At 47.7% G+C, this 21170-nt stretch overlaps 1 protein-coding gene across 1 annotated transcript in view; it reads left to right on the top strand.

The window, feature by feature from the left end:
* LOC119962143 (contactin-associated protein-like 5) overlaps window positions 1-21170 on the top strand; it is a 1043235-nt gene that overhangs the window by 717297 nt on the left and 304768 nt on the right. Inside the window, exon 17 of the mRNA XM_038790068.1 lies at window positions 17478-17696. Coding sequence (XP_038645996.1) covers window positions 17478-17696 — 219 coding nt within the window. The remainder of the gene's footprint in view (window positions 1-17477; window positions 17697-21170) is intronic.

Genomic DNA, 21170 nt, shown 5'->3' with positions numbered 1-21170 from the left:
ACTGAGCTGAAGAGTTATTGGCCCAGACAGGGCATTGGCTTGAAGTCAAAGTGCAATTCATTGCTTGATGCCTTCATGGTACATTCCTTTCTCACTCATTTTAAAGGCAGTGTCAAAAATTGTTTTTAAATAATGATTTAAAACCTTCATTATAAGAGCAGCGTATAGATTTAATGTGGATGTTGCAGAGGGGATTTTCAACTTTCTGTGCTGCTATCACCCAAGAGCTGGACACTTGGGCGGGATTCTCTGCTGGCCGATGCCAAATCATGAAACGCAATTGTGCCGAGGATAGGATCCAATGCCAAAATCGCAGCGGATGCCGATTTGACACCAAACCGCGATTCTCCGTCACCTCACCAGCAGCGTCAATGCGTACCAGAACACACGTACAGTAAACACCATTGGCATATCATTAGAGGGCCCGATCTGGTATTCTCCAGGCTCTCCATGATTCTCCTCCTCTGATGGGCCAAGTACCCGATGGCGTGGTTCAGGGCGTCGTGGCTGATGAAGGAGAGAGAGGAGGTAGGGCACGGAGAGGAGATATTGCGGGCTGCCGGGCTGGACAATGGCTGGGATGGGCAGTACCCGGCCAGGCGTAGGGGAGAAGGGGTGATGGGGGAACAGGATGAGCGGCCGGGGTGACCCCCCCCCCACGGGACTGGGATGGTGGCCAGTCCAAGACCACCATTGCCACGGCCTTACTGCTGCACAACCAATGACCACCCACCCTGGCCCCTCGTTCTGCAGAGTGACACCAGCCGTATGAGTGCCACCCACCCCCTACCACACCCCCGCACCCCACATTCCACCACAACCCTCCCCGCGGGGGACGGCCAGTGTGGGGGAAGCCCAGCCCACCCACAACGTCTGCCCAACCCCCCACCCATCATCTCCTGACCAACCCAGATCAACCCATCCATCACACCCATCAGGCAGGTTGTAGAAGTGGTAATAGGTGTTTAATGTAAAGAAATAATTACAGGTTTGTGCCCTCGCCCCTATTACTAACCTGTGCCCTGCATTTGTGCCAGCTGAACTGGTGCTAACTTTCTGGCCTTACGGGCCCTAACGCTATGTCTAGGTGGTTCCCCAGATGGTACAGCAGGAGTGGAGGTGGCTTACGGTGATTCCTGCCTGGCAACCTGGGTCCCCGTTGGCGGGAATCTTCTGGGGCAACCGGGCCTGCAAGGGATTGGCTGCTGCTCGGGTATCCTGGGTGGTATGATGCTGCCCCATTCTGCCCGCTGCCCATCAGATGCACCAGGGACAAGAGGGGGGGTGTCTGAGGTGCTCGGGTATCCTGGGTGGTATGATGCTGCCCCATTCTGCCCGCTGCCCACCAGATGCACCAGGGACAAGAGGGGGGTGTCTGAGGTGCTCTGCACCTCCCCTGGGTGAGTCACCGATATGGGCCCCATCACCTCCTCCTCCCTCGGGTGCTGGATGGCCCGCAGGCTACTCCATGGGATGGGGATTCGAGCAGAGCTATCCCCTGAGGCTCCCCCACCTCCTGATGCTGCCAGTCCTGGAGGCCCACTCTGGATCCCACCAGGGTCTGAACGCTCGGGATCATGGAGCACAGGGATTGGACCATCGCCGTCTGGGACTGTGCGTAATCACGGCGACTGTGCCACCATCATCTGGGTTTTTGTCATCAGCTAGTGACTGTGCCATATCCCTCTGCGACTGGACCACCTCCCTCTGTGCCACGTCAGCCAGCACCTGGGCAATGCTGCCAAGGTTCCCAGCCATGGCCTGCTGTGACTGTGCCATGCTTAGGTGGTGTGGGGGTGAGTGTGGTGTGGGTGTGGTGGGGGTGAGGGTGGTGTGGGGGTGATGTTGGTGGGGGTGGGGGCCAGGTTACAAGGGTTAGTGCCAGTGGCACAGTGCTGCCTACTCACCTTGATGCCTTGAGGAGATCATGCAGTTTTTTACGGCTCTGCTGGCCGGTCCGGATGGTGTTGCCCACTGCTCTAATGGCCTCTGTCACCTCTTCAACCTATCCTCATAGCTAATGCTCTCCATACCAGACAACATTCTGGTAAATCTCTTCTGCACCCTCTCTAAAGTCTCCACATCCTTCTGGTAGTGTGGCAAACAGAATTGAATACTATACTCCAAGTGTGGCCTAACTAAGGTTCTATACAGCTGCAACATGACTTGCCAATTTCTATACTCAAGGCCCCGGCTAATGATGGCAAGCATGTCGTATGCCTACTTGACTACCTTCTCCACCTGTGTTGTCCCTTTCAGTGACCTGTGGACCTGTACACCTAGATCTCTCTGACTGTCAATACTCTTGAGGGTTCTACCATTTACTGTATATTCCCTACCTATATTAGATCTTCCAAAATGCATTACCTCACATTTGTCTGGATTAAACGCCATCTGCCATTTCTCCGCCCAAGTCTCCAAACAATCTAAATCCTGCTGTATCCTCTGACAGTCCTCATCGCTATCCGCAATTCCACCAACCTTTGTGTATTCTGCAAACTTACTAATCAGACCAGTTATATTTTCCTCCAAATCATTTATATATACTACGAACAGCAAAGGTCCCAGCACTGATCCCTGCGGAACACCACTAGTCACTGCCGTCCAATTAGAAAAGCACCCTTCCATTGCTACTCTCTGCCTTCTATGATCTAGCCAGTTCTGTATCCACCTTGCCAGCTCACCTCTGATCCGGTGTGACTTCACCTTTTGTACCAGTCCGCCTTGAGGGACCTTGTCAAAGGCCTTATTGAAGTCCATATCGACAACATCCACTGTCCTACCTTCATCAATCATCTTTGTGACCTCTTCAAAAAACTATCCAGTTAGTGAGACACGATCTCCCCTTCACAAAACCGTGCTGCCTCTCGCTAATATGTCCATTTGCTTCCACATGGGAGTGGATCCTGTATCGAAGATTTCTCTCCAGTAATTTCCCTACCACTGACATAAGGCTCACCAGCCTGTAGTTCCCTGGATTATCCTTGCTACCCTTCTTAAACAAAGGAACAACATTGGCTATTCTCCAGTCCTCCGGGTCATCACCTGAAGACAGTGAGGATCCAAATATTTCTGTCAAGGCCTCAGCAATTTCTTCTCTTGACTCCTTCAGTATTCATGCCAGTGCTAGCCCCTTAACAGTAGCGGAATCGGTCCAGGTGCGGCACCAGTTTTTCTGTCATGAAAGTCCACGAATGCTGCGTTGGCGTCAACACTTAGTCTTGGAAATGGAGAATCCTTCCGCTTGACATTGAAAGAGAGATAGGCCATCCATTTGTACATCTCATCTGATTTCTATTTACAATAACTTCAATAGAAATGTAAACCAGAAGATATATACAATGGAAGACTTGTCCCTATGTCCTTCATTTCCAACTATCGCTCAAGGGTTACCTCCGTTGTTGCAGACTGTGCCCAGCACCACCACACCAGTCGGGATCCGTGCCACTAGCCGGGGGGGTGCTTCTGCGAGGGTTGTGGAGCCATATCTGGCAGATCGGGACCTCGCATGGCCGGTGCCATGTCATACGGTGCGACTGCCGTGTGCATGCTCGGCCACGGACCCGGCCTTTGTCCAGCCATTTTTGGCGCGGAAGCTGGGAGCTTTTCCTGGCCCAAATGCTAGCCCTTCACCCGGAATCGGTGAGGGTTCGGCGCCAATTTTGGCGTCGTAAAATGCCTGGGAATTCTCCGTTTCAGCCGGCACTAAGACACTGAAACGGAGAATCCAGCCCCGTTTATTTTGAAACTGTGTCTCCTGTTTCTAGACTCCCACTTGAAGGTGAACATCCTCTCAGCATCTATCCTGTCAAGCCCCCACAGAACCTCATACGTTTCAATGAGATCACTCCTCGTTCTCCATAATAATTTTTAAAAAATAAAATGACTATTGTTAATCTATTTCCAATTAACTTTCCTGGACTGAAAATTGTAGAGTTTTCTTCAAAATATAAAATATTATCAATGTTACATGTTTTAACAATGTTCTTCGTTTTCCTTTCTGCTTTTAACTCTTTGACTCAGTTGGGAGCATCCCACCTCTGAGTTAGAAGATTATGAGTTCAAATCCCACTCCAGCCCAAAGGCTTACACTCGATTTGATTTGATTTGATTTGATTTGATTGGATTTGATTTGATTTATTGTCACATGCATTGAAGTACAGTGAAAAGGGGCTGTTTAGCACACTGGGCTAAATCGCTGGCTTTAAAAGCAGACCAAGGCAGGCCAGCAGCACGGTTCAATTCCCGTACCAGCCTCCCCGAACAGGAGCCGGAATGTGGCGACTAGGGGCTTTTCACAGTAACTTCATTGAAGCCTACTAGTGACAATAAGCGATTTTCATTTTCAAAAGTATATTTCTGCGGCCGAGGAACTTACACAGTACGTACATAGTAGACACAAGAATAATTAACAGAAAACACTGACAAATGATACATCGACAAAACAGTGATTGGTTACAGTGTGGAACAAGGGGCCGAACAAAGCAAGTACATGAGCAAGAGCAGCGTAGGGCGTCATGAATAGTCTTCTTACAGGGAACAGATCACTCCGAGGGGGAGTCGTTGAGGAGTCTTGTAGCTGTGGGGAAGAAGCTGTTCCTATGTCTGGATGTGCGAGTTTCAGACTTCTGTACCTTCTGCCTGATGGAAGGGTCTGGAAGAAGGCAATGCCTGGGTGGGAGGGGTCTCTGATAATGCTGTCTGCCTTCCTGAGGCAGCGGGAGGTGTATACAGAATCAATGTGGGGGTGGCAAGTTTGTGTGATGCTTTGGGCTGAGTTCACCATAGTCTGCAATTTCTTGCGATCTTGGACCGAGCAGTTGCCATACCAAGCTGTAATACAGCCAGATAGGATGCTCTCTGTTGCACATCTGTAGAAGTTTGTGGGAGTCGATGCAGACACGCCAAATTTCTTTAGCATCCATAGGTGGTAGAGACATTGTTGGGCTTTCTTAACTGTTGCATCAACGTGAGTGGACCAGGACAGACTGTTGGTGATGGTGACTCCCAGGAACTGAAAGCTATGGACCATCTCCACTTCGGAGCCATTGATGCAGACGGGAGTGTGTGTTGTGCTGCACTTCCTGTCGTCGATGATCAGTTCCTTGGTCTTTCCAACATTTAGAGAGAGGTTGTTTTCGGTACACCATGCAACCAAGTGATTTATCTCCCTCCTGTCGTCTGATTCGTCGTTGTTTCAAATGCGGCCCACCACAGTCGTATCATCCACAAACTTATAGACTGAGTTGGAGTTAAATCTTGCCACACATGTGTGTATAGGGAGTACAGTAGAGGACTGAGCACACATCATTGCGGGGCCCCAGTGTTGAGGACTATTGTGGAGGAGGTGCTGTTGCTACTCCAGTGCAGAACAGGGAGGGTTCTGCACTGTGGAGGTGCCATCTTTCTGATGAGATTTTAACAGGCTGACCGCCCCCTTGTCGACTCCTTCAGATTGACGTAGCATTATTCCAAAGAAGAGCAGGGGAGTTATTTATCTCTGTTGTCCTGGTCAATATTCATCCCTCATTCACCAACCCAAAAAACGGTCATCTGGCCGTGGTGCACCTGCTGTGTACAAAATGGCTGCTGTATTCGCTACACTATAACAGTAACTACTCTCCATTAGTTGTAAAGCGCTTTGAGATGTTCGATGGCTATCAAAGGCGCTATATAAATGCAAGTCTTTATTTTCCTTTTTCTCACTAAATCCAATCTTTCTTTCCCTTCCTTCTCCTGGTTTGCCTCTAATTCGCCTTTTTTTACTTTTCCATGAGTCCTTTGTTTCTTTCTCAGTCCTTACAACCCATTGGTCAAAAGAAAAATTGTTGGTGACATCGGCCACCAAGTTCTAACTGCCCCAGTGCCCTTGCTGCACTCTTATCAGCTGGCACGTTTAGCATGTTATGGGCAAATGTTCTTCGTGCCAAAAGGCACAGAATAAAGTCCGACTCACAATGCACACAACAATAAGATCCAATCCAATATTCACAGGGTTCCACGCACACACGGCGTTCTTTCGAACAAGACGTCTGTGTTGTGTAGCAAGGAGATTAGTGACTGGAGTAGGGAAAGATATTTCTTATTTTTTATGGTGGGAGTAAAAATAATTCCCCATAACTTTGCAGCAACTGAAAGTTTCGGCACATTAGTGACTTATTTAAATGATGTGGAGATGCCGGCGTTGGACTGGGGTGAGCACAGTAAGAAGTCTTACAACACCAGGTTAAAGTCCAACAGGTTTGTTTCAAACACGAGCTTTCGGAGCACGGCTCCTTCTTCAGGTGAATGGAAAGGCTTGTTCCAGAAATGTTTATATAGACACAGTCAGAGATGCCCCGGAATGCGAGCACCTGCAGGCAATCAAATCATCAAAGATGCAGAGAGAGAGGTAACTCCAGGTTAAAGAGGTGTGAATTGTCCCAAGCCAGTTCAGTCGGTAGGCCTCTGCAGGCCTACCGACTGAACTGGCTTGGGACAATTCACACCTCTTTAACCTGGAGTTACCTCTCTCTCTGCATCTTTGATGATTTGATTGCCTGCAGGTGCTCGCATTCCGGGGCATCTCTGACTGTGTCTATATAAACATTTCTGGAACAAGCCTTTCCATTCACCTGAAGAAGGAGCCGTGCTCCGAAAGCTCGTGTTTGAAACAAACTTGTTGGACTTTAACCTGGTGTTGTAAGACTTCTTACTGTACCTTATTTAAATGAAGTAGGAGTAATTTGAATCTTGTCAAAGTTAATCAATTTGTAATGAGAATACACAGGAACATGCAGTTCAAGCTTGTATTTTATTGCAATTATCCTATTCCAACATGGAAACAAATAGAACAGTCATTTCACAGTCATTAGCACCGGTGCAATAGTCATAATGTATAAAAACATCCAAGGAAGAAGATCCAACACACTTGCGTGGCCTGTCCGACATGTATCTCCAAACCCACTGCAGTGTGGTTGACTGCCCTCGGCAATGGCCTAATAAGCTACTCGGTTGTATCAAGCCGGGGGCCAGTTTAGCTCAGTTGGCTGGACAGCTGGTTTGTGATGCAGAACCAAGCTGGCGTGAGTTCAATTCCCATACCGGCGGAGGTCATCCATGAAGGCCCCGCCTCCTCAACCTTGCTCCTCGGTTAAATGATCATCAGTCAACACTTCATCTCTCCCCCCCCCCCCCCCCCCCCCCACCCACACAAAGAGGAAAGCAGCCTATGGTCAACTGGGACTATGGCAACTTTACTTACTGTATCAAATCACTACAGAAAAACTACCCATGTACCTATACAGCATGGACTGCCTGAGGTTTAAGAAGGCAGCGCAGCACTGCCTTCTCAAGAGCACTTAGGAAAGGTATTATGGATTCCTGGTCAGCTCTCAATAGTGTCTATGAGACTTGGCCAGAACCATAACTTTTTAAAAAGTTTTTAAGGCCGTGTATTAAGATCGTTTCATTCCAGCAGTGATAATATAAGAAATAAGGCTTGGTTATTTTATAATAAATACATTTATTAAATCAAAAGAAAATAAAAGAATATTTAAACTTTTAAACTTCAACCTTAACAATAACAGATCACATGTAGTTACTTAACATTAACACAGTGGTTCCCATTAAACGTCACTTTCACAGAACATGCAACCCTCATGTCCCTTACACAAGCACAAAAAGGCAATACTTGCATTTATGAAGCAATTTTCCTTCTGAGAATCCTTCTCCAAAGCCATGATCTCTGTCAGTTTCCAAAGCCTCCTACTTTATCTGTTCCAAACAGCATTACTTCTCTCTCTCTCTAAGCTCCGCCCAGCCTATCAAACCCCTCTGGGGTTTAGAGGCTTGAACCTATCATTATTATCTTGGCTATATGATGGTCCAATCCCTTTTATACAAAGAACAGGGCCATGCTACTGATATGCAACTAACCTCCCATTGATGGATAAAGAGGCCATCAGATCTGTAATGGGCTAATAGCTGGCCAGACAGGAATGTCCCAAAGACCAATGGATCTGGAGAATCCTGTGTATTCCTACTAACGAGTTTAAGTCTGACTGGGACAATGTAACTCGGCCAAGTATGAGCATATCCCTCTGACTCCATGCTAGCAGTATCTTCCCACAGTCAGTTTACTTACTGTACCTAAATCCCCTAAATTGCCTGCTACATCTTCGACCCAATTTCATAATATCTCCCTCACATAATAATGGCTATAAGATCATAAGAATAAGGAACAGGAGACGGCCATTCAGCCCTTTGAGCCTGTGCCACCGTTTCATAAGGTCATAGCTGATCTAACATTTACTAAGTCCACTTGCCTGCCTTATCTCCATTCTCTTTAATTTCCCTTCTGATTAATAACCTCTCGATCACAGCCTTGAAAATATTCAAGGACTCAACCTCCGCCGCTTCCTCGGGCACAGAATTCCAATGGTTCACTACTCTTTGGGAAATAAATTCTTCCTCAAATCTCTCTGAACTGAAAATCCCCTTATTCTGTGACTACGCCCTCGGCCGTACAATCTACCAAGAGTGGAAACATTCTCCCAATATTTAGCCTGTCAAAATCCTTAAGAATCTTATATGTTTCAATCGTATCACCTCTCATTCTTCTGTACTTGTCGTATGACATACTAGTTGTATGAGGAACGGTTGAGGACTCTGGGTCTGTACTCATTGGAGTTTAGAAGGATGAGGGAGGATCTTATTAAAACTTACAAGATACTGCGAGGCCTGGATAGAGTGGATGTGGAGAGGATGTTTCCACTTGTAGGAAAAACTAGAACCAGAGGACACTATCTCAGACTAAAGGGACGATCCTTTAAAACAGAGATGAGGAGGAATTTCTTCAGCCAGAGGGTGGTGAATCTGTGGAACACTTTGCCGCAGAAGGCTGTGGAAGCCAAATTTCTGTGTGTCTTTAAGACAGAGCTAGAAAGGGTCTTGATTAATATCGCATCCTGCTCTGGTGCCCTGATTTGGACAAGACTAGACATGTATCCCTTGAGTTCTGGAAGAAAATGTTGAGATGTTTAAGATGATTCGATGAGTTGATAGGGTAAATTGAGACGAACAATTTCCTTTGCTGGGTGAGTCCATAAGAAGGCAGCATTACCTGAAAGTTACATTTTGACCATTCAGCCATGATGTCAAGATACATTTGTTCAGAAGAAAGGTAAGGGAAATCTGGAACTATTTCACTAAAAAAGCTATTAAGACTAGGGATCAGTTGAAAGTATTAAAGAATAAAATACATTGTTATTAGCAAGGGAGCCAGGGCGGGTAAACACAGGAAATAGTGACAGGAATAAGTCATTTGGTCTTTAGCACTTGCTCAACCATTCAATATGAGCATTGTCTTTCATACTCTTGCTGTCTCCCCAAACCCTTCGATGCCTTTAATGTTTAGAAAACTATCTATTTCTTTCTTCAAAGTATTCAGTGGATTGACCTCCATAGCTTTGTGTGGTCAAGAATTCCACAGGTTTGCCACCCTCTGAGTGAAGAGGTTTCTCCTCGTCTCAGTCCAAAATGGCCGACCCCATATCATGAGACTGCGACCCCTTGTTAGAGAATCTTCCCCCCCCACAGCCAGAAGAAACAATAGCCCTGCATCCAATCTGTCCAGCCCTGTCAGAATGTTTTACCTTTCAATGTGGCAAGCTGATCATAGAAGATCATAGAATTTACAGTGCAGAAGGAGGCCATTCGGCCCATTGAGTCTGCACCGGCTCCTGGAAAGAGCACCCTACCCAAGGTTAACACCACCGCCCTACCCCCATTACCCAGTAACCCCACCCAACACTAAGGGACATTAAGGGCAATTTATCATGGCCAATCCACCTAACCTGCACATCTTTGGACTGTGGGAGGAAACCGGAGCACCCGGAAGAAACCCACGCACACACAGGGAGGATGTGCAGACTCCGCACAGACAGTGACCCAAGCCGGAATCGAACCTGGGACCCTGGAGCTGTGAAGCGATTGTGCTATCCACAATGCTACCGTGCTGCACAGATGAGGTCCATGAAGTTATAGATAGTTATGGATTTTTTTTGGAGAGTGTTATTATGGTGCTCACGCTAAATCATTGATCAGCAGTCGATGTCTATGAGTCGTACATGGCAATACACAAGGACCCTTTTATGATGCAGTCCATGAAGCCACATCTTGACACCGCGTTATAAATGAGCCCGTATAACTTCAAACTTCATAGCTGACGTATAATTCTCAGGTTGGATTCTGCTAGTGCCAGGGTCATCATTGCATGGATATTCCTCCAGTTTTCAGTCCATGTGCACCAAAATAAATAAAGACGCAGCTGTCTAAAATCAAGCAAGGGTGTCTGCCTTCGGTGTCTTTTTAAAGAAAGTAATTTATTTTGTTTACTTCCTTGTCCTGACTTATGAAGTTAATTGCTAATTAAGAAAAGTTAATTGATGTTCTGTGTGGAGGGTTTGACCCCTCTTTGCATGAATTGTTTCTCTACCCAGATATCATTTCAGAGTTTCGATTAATAAATCAGATGCCAATCACAGCACCAACACTCATTTGAAGATCATGTAAATAGGCAGCTTCTCAAAATTGGTTTTCAAAGTTCTTTTTTCTATTTATGGCACAGAGGGAGTCCATTTGGCCCATTGTATCTGCACCGGCTCTCCAAACGAATATCATGACTTAGTGCCATTCCCCTACCTTTTCCCCCAACCCTGCACATTATTTCTATTCAGGTGATCATCTAATGCCCTCTTGAATGCCCTGATTGAACCTGCCTTCACCGCACTTCCAGGCTGTGCATTCCAGACCCGAACTAACTATCTGAAAAAAGTTTTTTTTCTCACATCACGTTTGCTTCTTTTGCAAATCACCTCAAACCTGAGCCTTCTCGTTCTTGATCCTTTTTACGGGCGGGAAAGGTTTCTCTCTATCTGCTCGGCCTGGATTCCTCATGGTCTTGGACATCTCTATCAAATCTCCTCTTAGCCTTCTCTCCAAGGAGAACAGTCCCAACCGCTCCAGAGTATCCTCACAACTGAAGTTTCTCAACTTTAACTGCTCTCTCCATCTGTCCTGGCACCTTCAATGACTCATGCACATGTACACCCAGGCACCTCTGTTCCTGCACCCCTTTTAGAATACTGCCCCTAATTTTATGGTGTCTGCCCACTAAAATACAGACTTCTCACTTTTCCACATTGAACTTCATCTGCCACCTATCTGCCCACTCCTGCAAATTGTTCATGTCCTTTGAAGTTCTACACTGAATAATTGCAACCTGCTGTTGGAGTCAGAAACAGTTGCGCGAACACTGATGGCTGCAGTGTGGGTCGAGTACACACATGCAACTCCTGATGCATTTCCAGTTGACGGCAGAAGTTAGTGTTTTTATATAAAAAGCGATTGCTGTGGAGGGAAGCTTGGGAGCACATTTGCAGTTGGAAAATGTTGTGGTCTGAGATGGGCTGACTAAAGCGGGTTCCTATTGAATCCTGCTGGCTGTCCATCAGTGCTTGTGAGTCCCACACCCTGGGAGGGATTCTCCGACCCCCCGCCGGGTCGGAGAATCGCAGGGGGCCGGCGTCAATCCCGCCCCTGCCGTGTCCCAAATTCCCCGGCACCGGAGATTTGGCGGGGACGGGAATCGCTCCGCGCCGGTCAGCGTGCCCCCCCCCCGGCGATTCTCCGGCCCGCGATGGGCCGAAGTCCCGCCGCTGTCGTGCTTCTCCCGCCGGCGTGGACCAAACCACCTACCTTACCGGCGAGAGCAGGCGGCGCGGGCGGGCTCCGAGGTCCTGGGGGAGGGGTGCGGGCGACTGGCCCCGGGGGGTGCTCCCACGGTGGCCTGGCCCACGATTGGGGCCCACCGATCGGCGGGCAGTCCTGTGCCGTGGGGGCACTCTTTTCCTTCCACCTTCTCCATAGTCTTCACCATGACGGAGGCGGAAGTGATCCCCTCCCCTGCGCACGCGGGGGGATGAAGTCAGCAGCCGCTGATGCTCTGACACATGCACGGACTTCTGCCGGCCGGCGAAGTCCCTTCGGCCCCGGCTGGAGTGGCGCCAAAGGCCTTCCATGCCGGCCGGTGGAGCGCCAACCACTCCTGCGTGGACCTAGCCCCTCAATGTTATGGCTTGGCCCCTTATGGGCGGCCCGATGCCAGAGTGGTTCACGCCACTCCATCACGCCAGGACTCCCCGCCCTGCTGGGTAGGGGAGAATCCTGGCCCCTGTTACTGATTTTGTGGGAGGCATCAGCTGGAGGCTGGCCCTTCCTTGGAAAGAAGCAGCATTAGGGAGGTCATTTAAAGGCTATTCTCCTGTGCATTCTTTCTTTTCTGTTCGCTTCTTGGCTTATTATTTGCATGTAATTCCAAAGGTGCCCTTTGCTACCTTGTCTAAATTTCAAGTCATTCAGATATGAGCAAAGTCAATTGGATCACAGCTGGCTAGCATGAACAAGCTGATGCTATCCTCACCCAATATCCACATGTGAGGGCCATTGGACAGTCATCGCTCTATAATCAGGGAGCAAAGAGGCTAATTACAGCACCGTATTGCTGTTGGATTGGATTGGATTGGATTTGTTTATTGGCACGTGTACCGAGGTACAGTGAAAAGTATTTTTCTGCAAGCAGCTCAACAGATCATTCAGTACATGGAAGAAAAGGGAATTAAACAAAATTCAAGAAAATACATGAGAATACATAATAGGGCAACACAAGATATACAATGTAACTACATAAGCATTGGCATCGGATGAAGCATACAGGGTGTAGTATTAATGAGGTCAGTCAATAAGAGGGTCATTTGGGAGTCTGGTGACAGTGGGGAAGAAGCTGTTTTTGAGTCTGTTCGTGCGTGTTCTCAGACTTCTGAATCTCCTGCCCGATGGAAGAAGTTGGAAAAGTGAGTAAGCCGGGTGGGAGGGATCCTTAATTATGCTGCCCGCTTTCCCCCGGCAGCGGGAGGTGTAAATGGAATCAATGGATGGGAGGCAGGTTCGTGTGATGGACTGGGCGGTATTCACGACTCTCTGAAATTCCTTGCGGTCCTGGGCCGAGCTGTTGCCATACCAGGCTGTGATGCAGCCCGATAGGATGCTTTCTATGGTGCATCTGTAAAAGTTGGTAAGGGTTAATGTGGACATGCCGAATTTCCTTAGTTTCCTGAGGAAGTATAGGCGCTGTTGTGCTTTCATGGTGATAGCGTCGACGTGAGTGGACCAGGATAGATTTTTGGTGATGTGCACCCCTAGGAATTTGAAACTGCTAACCATCTCCACCTCGGCTCCGTTGATGCTGACAGGGGTGTGTACAGTACTTTGCTTCCTGAAGTCGATGACCAGCTCTTTAGTTTTGCTGGCATTGAGGGAGAGATTGTTGTCGTTACACCACTCCACTAGGTTCTCTATCTCCCTCCTGTATTCGGACTCGTCGTTATTCGAGATCCGGCCCACTATGGTCGTATCGTCAGCAAACACGTAGATGGAGTTGGAACCAAGTTTTGCCACCCAGTCGTGTGTGTACAGGGAGTAGAGTAGGGGGCTAAGTACGCAGCCTTGTGGGGCACCGGTATTGAGGACTATTGTGGAGGAGGTGTTGGTGTTCATTCTTACTGACTGGTCTGTTGGTCAGAAAGTCAAGGATCCAGTTGCAGAGTGGAGAGCCAAGTCCTAGGTTTTGGAGCTTTGATATGAGCTTGGCTGGGATTATGGTGTTGAAGGCGGAGCTGTAGTCAATAAATAGGAGCCTGATGTAGGAGTCCTTATTTTCGAGATGCTCTAGGGATGAGTGTAGGGCCAGGGAAATGGCGTCTGATGTGGACCGGTTGCGACGGTATGCGAATTGAAGTGGTTGCGAACCCTGCTGATATTCACTGAGAAAGAATCAAAATCACAGAGGGGAAGCTTGGAGTGCTGCTTCTTTAACTATTTATTTATATGATTTGGAACAAAATTGAGAAAAGAAATTAAACCAAGTGAGGAAAGGGGTCAGTCCTGTTGTAAACTATTCAAATAACAAAACATTTGTTGAACTTTAAAACACAGAACAAGTAAAGAAGGACGTTTACAATTAACTACAGTAATGCTTGCCCAGACGGGATTCTCTCTCCCCGGGGCCGGGCCGGAGAATCGCCGGGACCAGCGCAAATCGTGCCACGCTGCCCCGATGCAGGTCCACCGATGCAGGTCCACCGATTATCTGGAGAGTGGAGAATCGGTGCCTGGCGCCAGCGCGATTGGCACGCGCAGTCGGGGCCCGCGTGATGGAGCTCCGCAGGCGATTCTCGGCCCGGGATGGGCCGAGTGGCCGTGCCAAAAAAGCAGAGACCCGCCGGCGCTGTTCATACCTGTTCTTAGCCGCGGGACCTCAGCGTGAATGCATCCTGGTGCAGCCTGGTGGGGGAGGAGGGGGTCCGACACCGGAGGGGGGCCTCTGCTGTGGCCTGGCCCGCGATCGGGGGCTAACGATCGGTGGGCCAGCTTCTCGGGCTGGGGGCCTCTTTTGTTCTGTGCTGGCTCCTGTAGCCCTACACCATATTGCGTCGGGGCCAGCGTGGAGAAGGGAGCCACTGCGCATGCGTGGCAATTGCGCCGGTCCCACTGCGCATGCGCGTGTTGGCACCGGTGCCACTGCACATGCGCAGACCTGCGATGCCCATCTGATGCAGACGATTGGCAGCTGGAGCGGCGTGGATCGCTCCAGTGTCGTGTTGGCCCCCTGTAGGGATCAGAATTTCTGTTCCTGAGGGCATGTTGACGCCGTCGCATTTCTCGACGGCGTTTAAGACGCCGTCAACACTTAGCCTCAGACTCGTTAGCATTGCTGTCTCACGGCGCCGAGGTCCCAGGTTCGATCCCGGCTCTGGGTCACTGTCCATGTGGAGTTTGCACATTCTCCCTGTGTTTGCGTGGGTTTTGCCCCCACAACCCAAAAGATCTGCAGGCCAGGTGGATTGGCCACACTAAATTGTACCTTAATTGAAAGAAATTAATTGTGTACTCTAAATTTATATAAAAAAAACACTTAGCCTCAGGATCACAGAATCCCGCCATTATGTTTAAATTGCCCCCAATCCAAATTGATCTATATTCCTAAACTCCGAGGATCTCCCCAAAACAACATCCCATAGATTTTAACACTGTGAACCAAATCCAACAAACAATTACCACACAGGACCTGTATTTTTTTTTTGTGAACATTTATTCCAGTTTAGAGTAAAACTTATGGGTTCTCACACACAGCTGTTTTCTACGGAACTGTTTGATTCCTTGAGAGTGCTCTGCTTTGCACCTGGGCATGGCTATGATCTAGCTCCATTGACTTCTCATCTCCACTGTGCTTCAGAAAGTATCTGCTTTAACCTTCAGTTTTTTAAAATCCAATTCTTTACTTCTAATTTAATTACAACTTTCAAACACTGTATTGCTCAGGATGGGGTTAGCTGGAGCTTAGCTGGTTATGCATGACACTGTGGATAACCTTTTTGTACCATCAGTGGAGTTGTGTGCCTCTTGCTTCCAGTAGTAATGATGTGGGCTGGAAATGTGTCACCTTCACTTAGGGTTGCCAACTTGTGATTAAGTGTATTCTTACAGTGTTGTCATGGATCTCATTGAAGTACCTGCTTTTTTAATGGATCATTCTCCGCAATGTCATGGTATGTAAAATCACTTAACTATCCATGACTTACTGTTTCTGATGTAGACCTCCAATTTTCAACTACTTTCATTTCACAATGTTCCACATAACAGCTGCCCGATGAATAACAAGATAATCTGTTTTCTTTCTGTGCTGTAGGCTGAGGGCTAGATGTTGGCAAAGACACTTGGTGAGCCCCATACCCTGACTACAATGCTGGCATGGGAACTTTTTACATCCACACAGTAGGCCGACAGGGCCTCAGTTGGGTGTTTCATCTGAGAAACAGCATCCCTAGTCATTCAGAACTCCCTCAGTCCGCCAAGAAATATCAGTCTAATTCATGGGCTGAAGTTCTGCCATGGAAGGAGTACAGTTCATGACCATCTAGTGGGCGGCACAGTGACATAGTGGTCAGCACTGCTGCCTTGCAGCACCGGAGTCCGGGGTTCAATTCCGGCCTTGGGTGACTGTGTGGAGATTGCATTTCTCCCCATGTATGTGTGGGTTTCTTCCAGGTGCTCTGGTTTCTTGCCACAGTCCAAAGATGTGCCGGTTAGGTGGATTCGCCATGATAAATTGTCCCTTATTGCCGGGCAGATTGAGGGGAAAGGGAAGGGGAGCAGGCCCAGGTAGATTGTTCTTTCAGAGGGTCAGTGCCGACTTGAGGGGCAGAATGGCCTCCTTCTGCACTGCAGGGATTTATTGATTATATTATATAGTTCAGAGGTGCAATCATTGGATGAGCTGGCACTTTATGCAAGTTTAGTTTGGCCGAGTTATCTTCTGAGGAATTCAACTGAGCAAAGACTGAATCCTCAACCTTGGCTCTGTGTGAATTATTCACATTGCACCCATTATTTTCTTATATTTCATTTTCTTTTTATGTACTTCATGATCTGTTGAGCTGCTCGCAGAAAAATACTTTTCACTGTACCTTGGTACACGTGACAATAAACAAAATCCACATCCAATCCAATCCAATGGATGCTATGACTATCTTTGCTGTTGTTACGTGCATATATTAGACTTGACTCTGAAGGCATACTCTCAGCTCTGAATTAGAAGACTGTGGGCCCAGGTCCTACTTCAGAAACGTGACCACCACAATCAAGGCCGACATAAAAGCAAAATCCTGTGGATGCTGGAGATCTGAAATAAAATAATATTAATCGCTTATTGTCACAAGTAGGCTTCAATGAAGTTACTGAGAAGAGCCCCTGGTCGCCACATTCCGGCGCCTGTTCGGGGAGGCCGGTACCGGAATTGAACCCGCGCTGCTGCCTTGTTTTGCATTACACGCCAGCTGTTTAGCCCACTGTGCTAATCCAGCCCACACAGGAAGTGTAAAAACAGGAAGTGCTGGAAAAACTCACCGGGTCTGGCAGCATCCGTGGAGAGTGAAAAACACAGTTAATGTTTTGAGTCCAATATGACTCTTCTGAAGAGCCATTTGGATCGGATGTTAAACCAAGGCCCCCATCTGCCCTCTCGGATGGATGTTAAAAAAAACCCATGGCACTATTACAAAGGGCTGGGGATTTCTCCCTGTTGTCTTGGCCGATGCTAATCCCTCAACCAACATGTCAAAAACGGATTACTGGGTCGGTCATTTATCTCATTGCTGTGTGTGGGATCTTGCTGTATGAAAACTGGCGGCTACGATTCCCAAATTACAATTGTGACTGCACTTTGAAAGGTACTTAATCGACAGTAACCTTGGGCCATGACAGAGCTCATGAAAAGCACTGTCTAAAGATAAAAATTCTTTCCTTTTGGTCATAAAGTGTACTTTGTTTTGATGGAACATTTTGTTCGGAGACTAACGCCGCTGCGTGTGACTTTACAGCCCCGATGGAAGTGCTATTCTCATTCGATGTGGGTAATGGTCCATCAGAGGTCATTGTGAAGTCGTCCACCCATTTGAACAACAATCAGTGGCATTATGTCCGGGCAGAGCGAAATATCAAAGAGGCGTCCCTTCAAGTGGATCACCTGCCAAGAAAAGCTCAGGAGGCCCCAGATGATGGACACATCCACTTACAGCTCAACAGCCAGCTATTTGTAGGTAGGAAACATCTTTGAACTGTGGGAGGAAACCCACAGTGTTTCACGCTCTATACACCTGCATTGAGATGGGCTATCGTACATTCACGTAATGTTCTGCAGTATATGTGTCTTAAAACAATCAGGAATCTGTGTGAATAACTTTGTTCTTTTATTCGCTGGTTGCTAAACTGAGTGTCAGCTACTTAGACTTATTTCAAATAGGCCTCTGCTCTCAATGCAGGAAAGATTTGAGAGTGGGCTGAAATATGGGGAACAGTTGGTTGGTGCAGGCAATCTTCATTATGTAGGGCACGTACTACAGGTGGAAAGGATATAGGGTGGCACGGTGTCACAGTGGTTAGCACTGCTGCCTCATAGCCCCAGGGACCCCGGTTCAAATCCAGCCTTGGTTGACTGTGCGGAGTTTGCACATTCTGCCCGTGTCTGTGTGGGTTTCCTCCCACAGTCCAAAGATGTGAAGGCGAGGTGGATTGGCCCTGGTAATCAATTGCTCCTTAGTGTCAAAGGATGTGCAGGATAGGTGGGGTTATGGGGATAGGGCAGGGGTGCTCTTTCAGAGGGTCGGTGCTCATTCGATGGGCTAAATGGCCTACTTCTGGACTGTAGGGACATGTGTTGAGGATGTGAGGGCCAACTAGGGGCTGGTTTAGCACAGGGCTAAATCGCTAGCTTTGAAAGCAGACTAAGGCAGGCCAGCAGCACGGTTCAATTCCCATACCAGCCTCCCTGAACAGGCGCTGGAATGTGGCGACTAGGGGCTTTTCACAGTAACTTCATTTGAAGCCTACTTGTGACAATAAGCGATTTTCATTTCAACTATTGGAGGCCAGAAGTGTGAAATGGAAGCAGTTTCTGCAACCACAAAAGTGGCTGCCAGAACTACAGGCAGAGTTTGCCATAGTTGGGGGAGGTAAAAACTGGAGATGCTAGAATCATAGAGTTCAGGAGCAAGACATTTTTCCCATTGTCTTGGAAATAGCTGTCCAATTTAGTCAATTTCATTCCCCATTATTACACATTAGGATCGATGGGAGCAAGGAAAACAATGACGGGATTTCTATTGCATGGCCTCCAATTGCATTTTCCGCCAGGAACAGTGTCTTACCAAACTGCACAAGATTATAATTCAGGCAGACTTCTTTTTGAGTTTTCATCAAAAGGTTTTTTTTACATTTCAAAGCTTCTGAATTGGAAGCATCCACATTTCAATATAGAAATCTTATCAACGGTTCAGCAGCTCCACTGCAATACAATTAAATGTAACAGGATTCCCTAAGATCATCAAATTAATTGACATTACCACCGAGTCTTTTCCCATCACGACCAGTGAGTAAATTGAATTGTGGTAGCACTTGAGCTTATTACATATTTAACAGCACAATAATTGCATATTTCGGTGATGCTGTCTTGGAACCGTTCTGATTTAATTAACTGGAATATTAGTTTTAGGAGACCAGTGTTTAATATCAGCTGAGGCATTTATTCAGAATAAAGAAATGTGATTCAAACATGTATCTTTGTACACAAGCATATGTACTGTTTATGTGGAAAAAAATATGTTCCTCTGTGATAGCTCACTTGCATCAATAGTTCTTGCATTCAGTTAAAACTGTCTTTCACAAAATCCGTTAGCCAAGAATGTTCCCCAGGCAGCATCAGCTGTTCAGCGAGCAGATCACTGTGCTCACAGCACTTGCCAAAGTTTTTTCCAAACCCTCCAAACCCATGGGGCTGGATTCTCCATTTCAGCGGCTAAGTGCCGGCTCGAATGGAGAGTTCGTGGGAGTTTTATGGCTAAAGAATCGGCTCCGTCCCCTCACCGATTGCGGGACAAGTGAGGGGCTAACGAAGGCACTGGGAGAAACTCCCGGCTCCCGTGCCAAAAATGGCCAGAGAATGCTGGGTCCCTGGCCATGCATGCGCGCCGCTGACGACCTGCAACATGGCACAGGCCGTGCACGGACCCGACCCACCATCTGCAATGCCACAGGCCACCCTCTGGCCACCCACTACCAGCACCCCCCACCCTCGTGGAAGCCCCCCCGGCCAGCGGCACGGAGATCGGCCGAGTGTGGCGGCGTGGGACACAGTCCGCAGCCATCACGCCGGGTTCCTGACCCATGGGACCACGTGTGTCCCGCGCCATTGGGAACCCTGCCCATCGGGGGCGCAGCATTGTGGGAGGGCCTGCCGATGATGCGCAACACAGTTGCAACGGTGCGTGATGTGATTACGCCATTTCCGAGGGGGCCCGCCCCGATTTGGGCGTCGGAATCGATTCTTTGCCCGATCACCGATTACTTTATCGGTGTCGGGCATCGGAGAATCCAGCCCATGATCTCTACCCCCTAGATGGATAAGGGTGGCAGGCTCACGGGAGCATCACAGGATGCAAATTCCAGAATTAGTCACATGCCATCCTGATTTGGCACTATATTGCCACTGCTTCAGGATTGGTGGATCAAAATTCTGCAACTTCCTACCGAACACTACGAGGGAGAGTATGTTCACCACAGATACTGCAGTGCTTTGAGGTGGCAGCCCACCCATCACCTTCTCGAGGTTAACTGGCCATGAAATCATAGAATCATGATGCGTGATAAATGTTGGCCTTGACAACGATGCCATCATCCTGATTAATAGCAATCTTTCTTTTAAATGTATGACGCTTGAAAGCTAATGAAGACTCAGGGCAGCAGAATGCACCGTGGGCTAACCAACTGATGACTATCAAGAACTCACCAAATAGTACATTCAGCCCAAACCCCTCTCGTATTCTCCTACTTAAAGGTCTTTATTCTCAGAAATTCACAACTCTTTTCTCTTTCCCTTTTACAATCTACTTGCAGAAAAACGTTTACACTTCGGAGGCTGTTGCATGAAACAGCGATTGAGGTTAATGTTTAAGAATGGTTTACTTGGTTTGAGAAGGAATTGGGGAAATCAAAGGATAAAGGAACAGGATAGGCACGCAGGATTAGAACGATACTCTTATCGACCTGAATAATAGTATTAACTTATATTTACCTGGCAACTTTAAACAGCCCAAGGAACTTCACAGGAGCATTACCAAGCAAAATGTGACATTCGGAGATATTAGGACAGCTTGGTTAAAAAAATAGGTTTTAAGGAGTGTCTTAAGGAAAAGAGAGAGTGTTGGAGAGATTAACGGAGGGTATTCCAGTGCTTTGGTCTCAGGCAACTGGAGGCATGAACTCCAACATGAGAAAACCAGGAATGTGCAAGCTCCCAGAATTGGAGGAACGCAGAAATTGCACCGAGTTGCCGGGCTGGAGGTAGTTACCGAGGTAGAGAAAGATTACTGAGGGATTGGAAAATAAGGATGAGACTTCTCCAAATTGAAACAGCAGCACTGACTGATGAGATCGGACAGCCTGTACCCTGGAGTTTACAGTCAGTGGTGACAAAATGTTCACCAGAGAGGTTCTCTCGGCAGTAAGACTTAAACATT

The sequence above is a fragment of the Scyliorhinus canicula genome, chromosome 2 (assembly GCF_902713615.1).
Source record: "Scyliorhinus canicula chromosome 2, sScyCan1.1, whole genome shotgun sequence".
Taxonomy (NCBI): Eukaryota; Metazoa; Chordata; class Chondrichthyes; order Carcharhiniformes; family Scyliorhinidae; genus Scyliorhinus; species Scyliorhinus canicula.
Note: the sequence above shows the minus strand (reverse complement) of the source record. Positions and strands in the feature narration are given on the sequence as shown.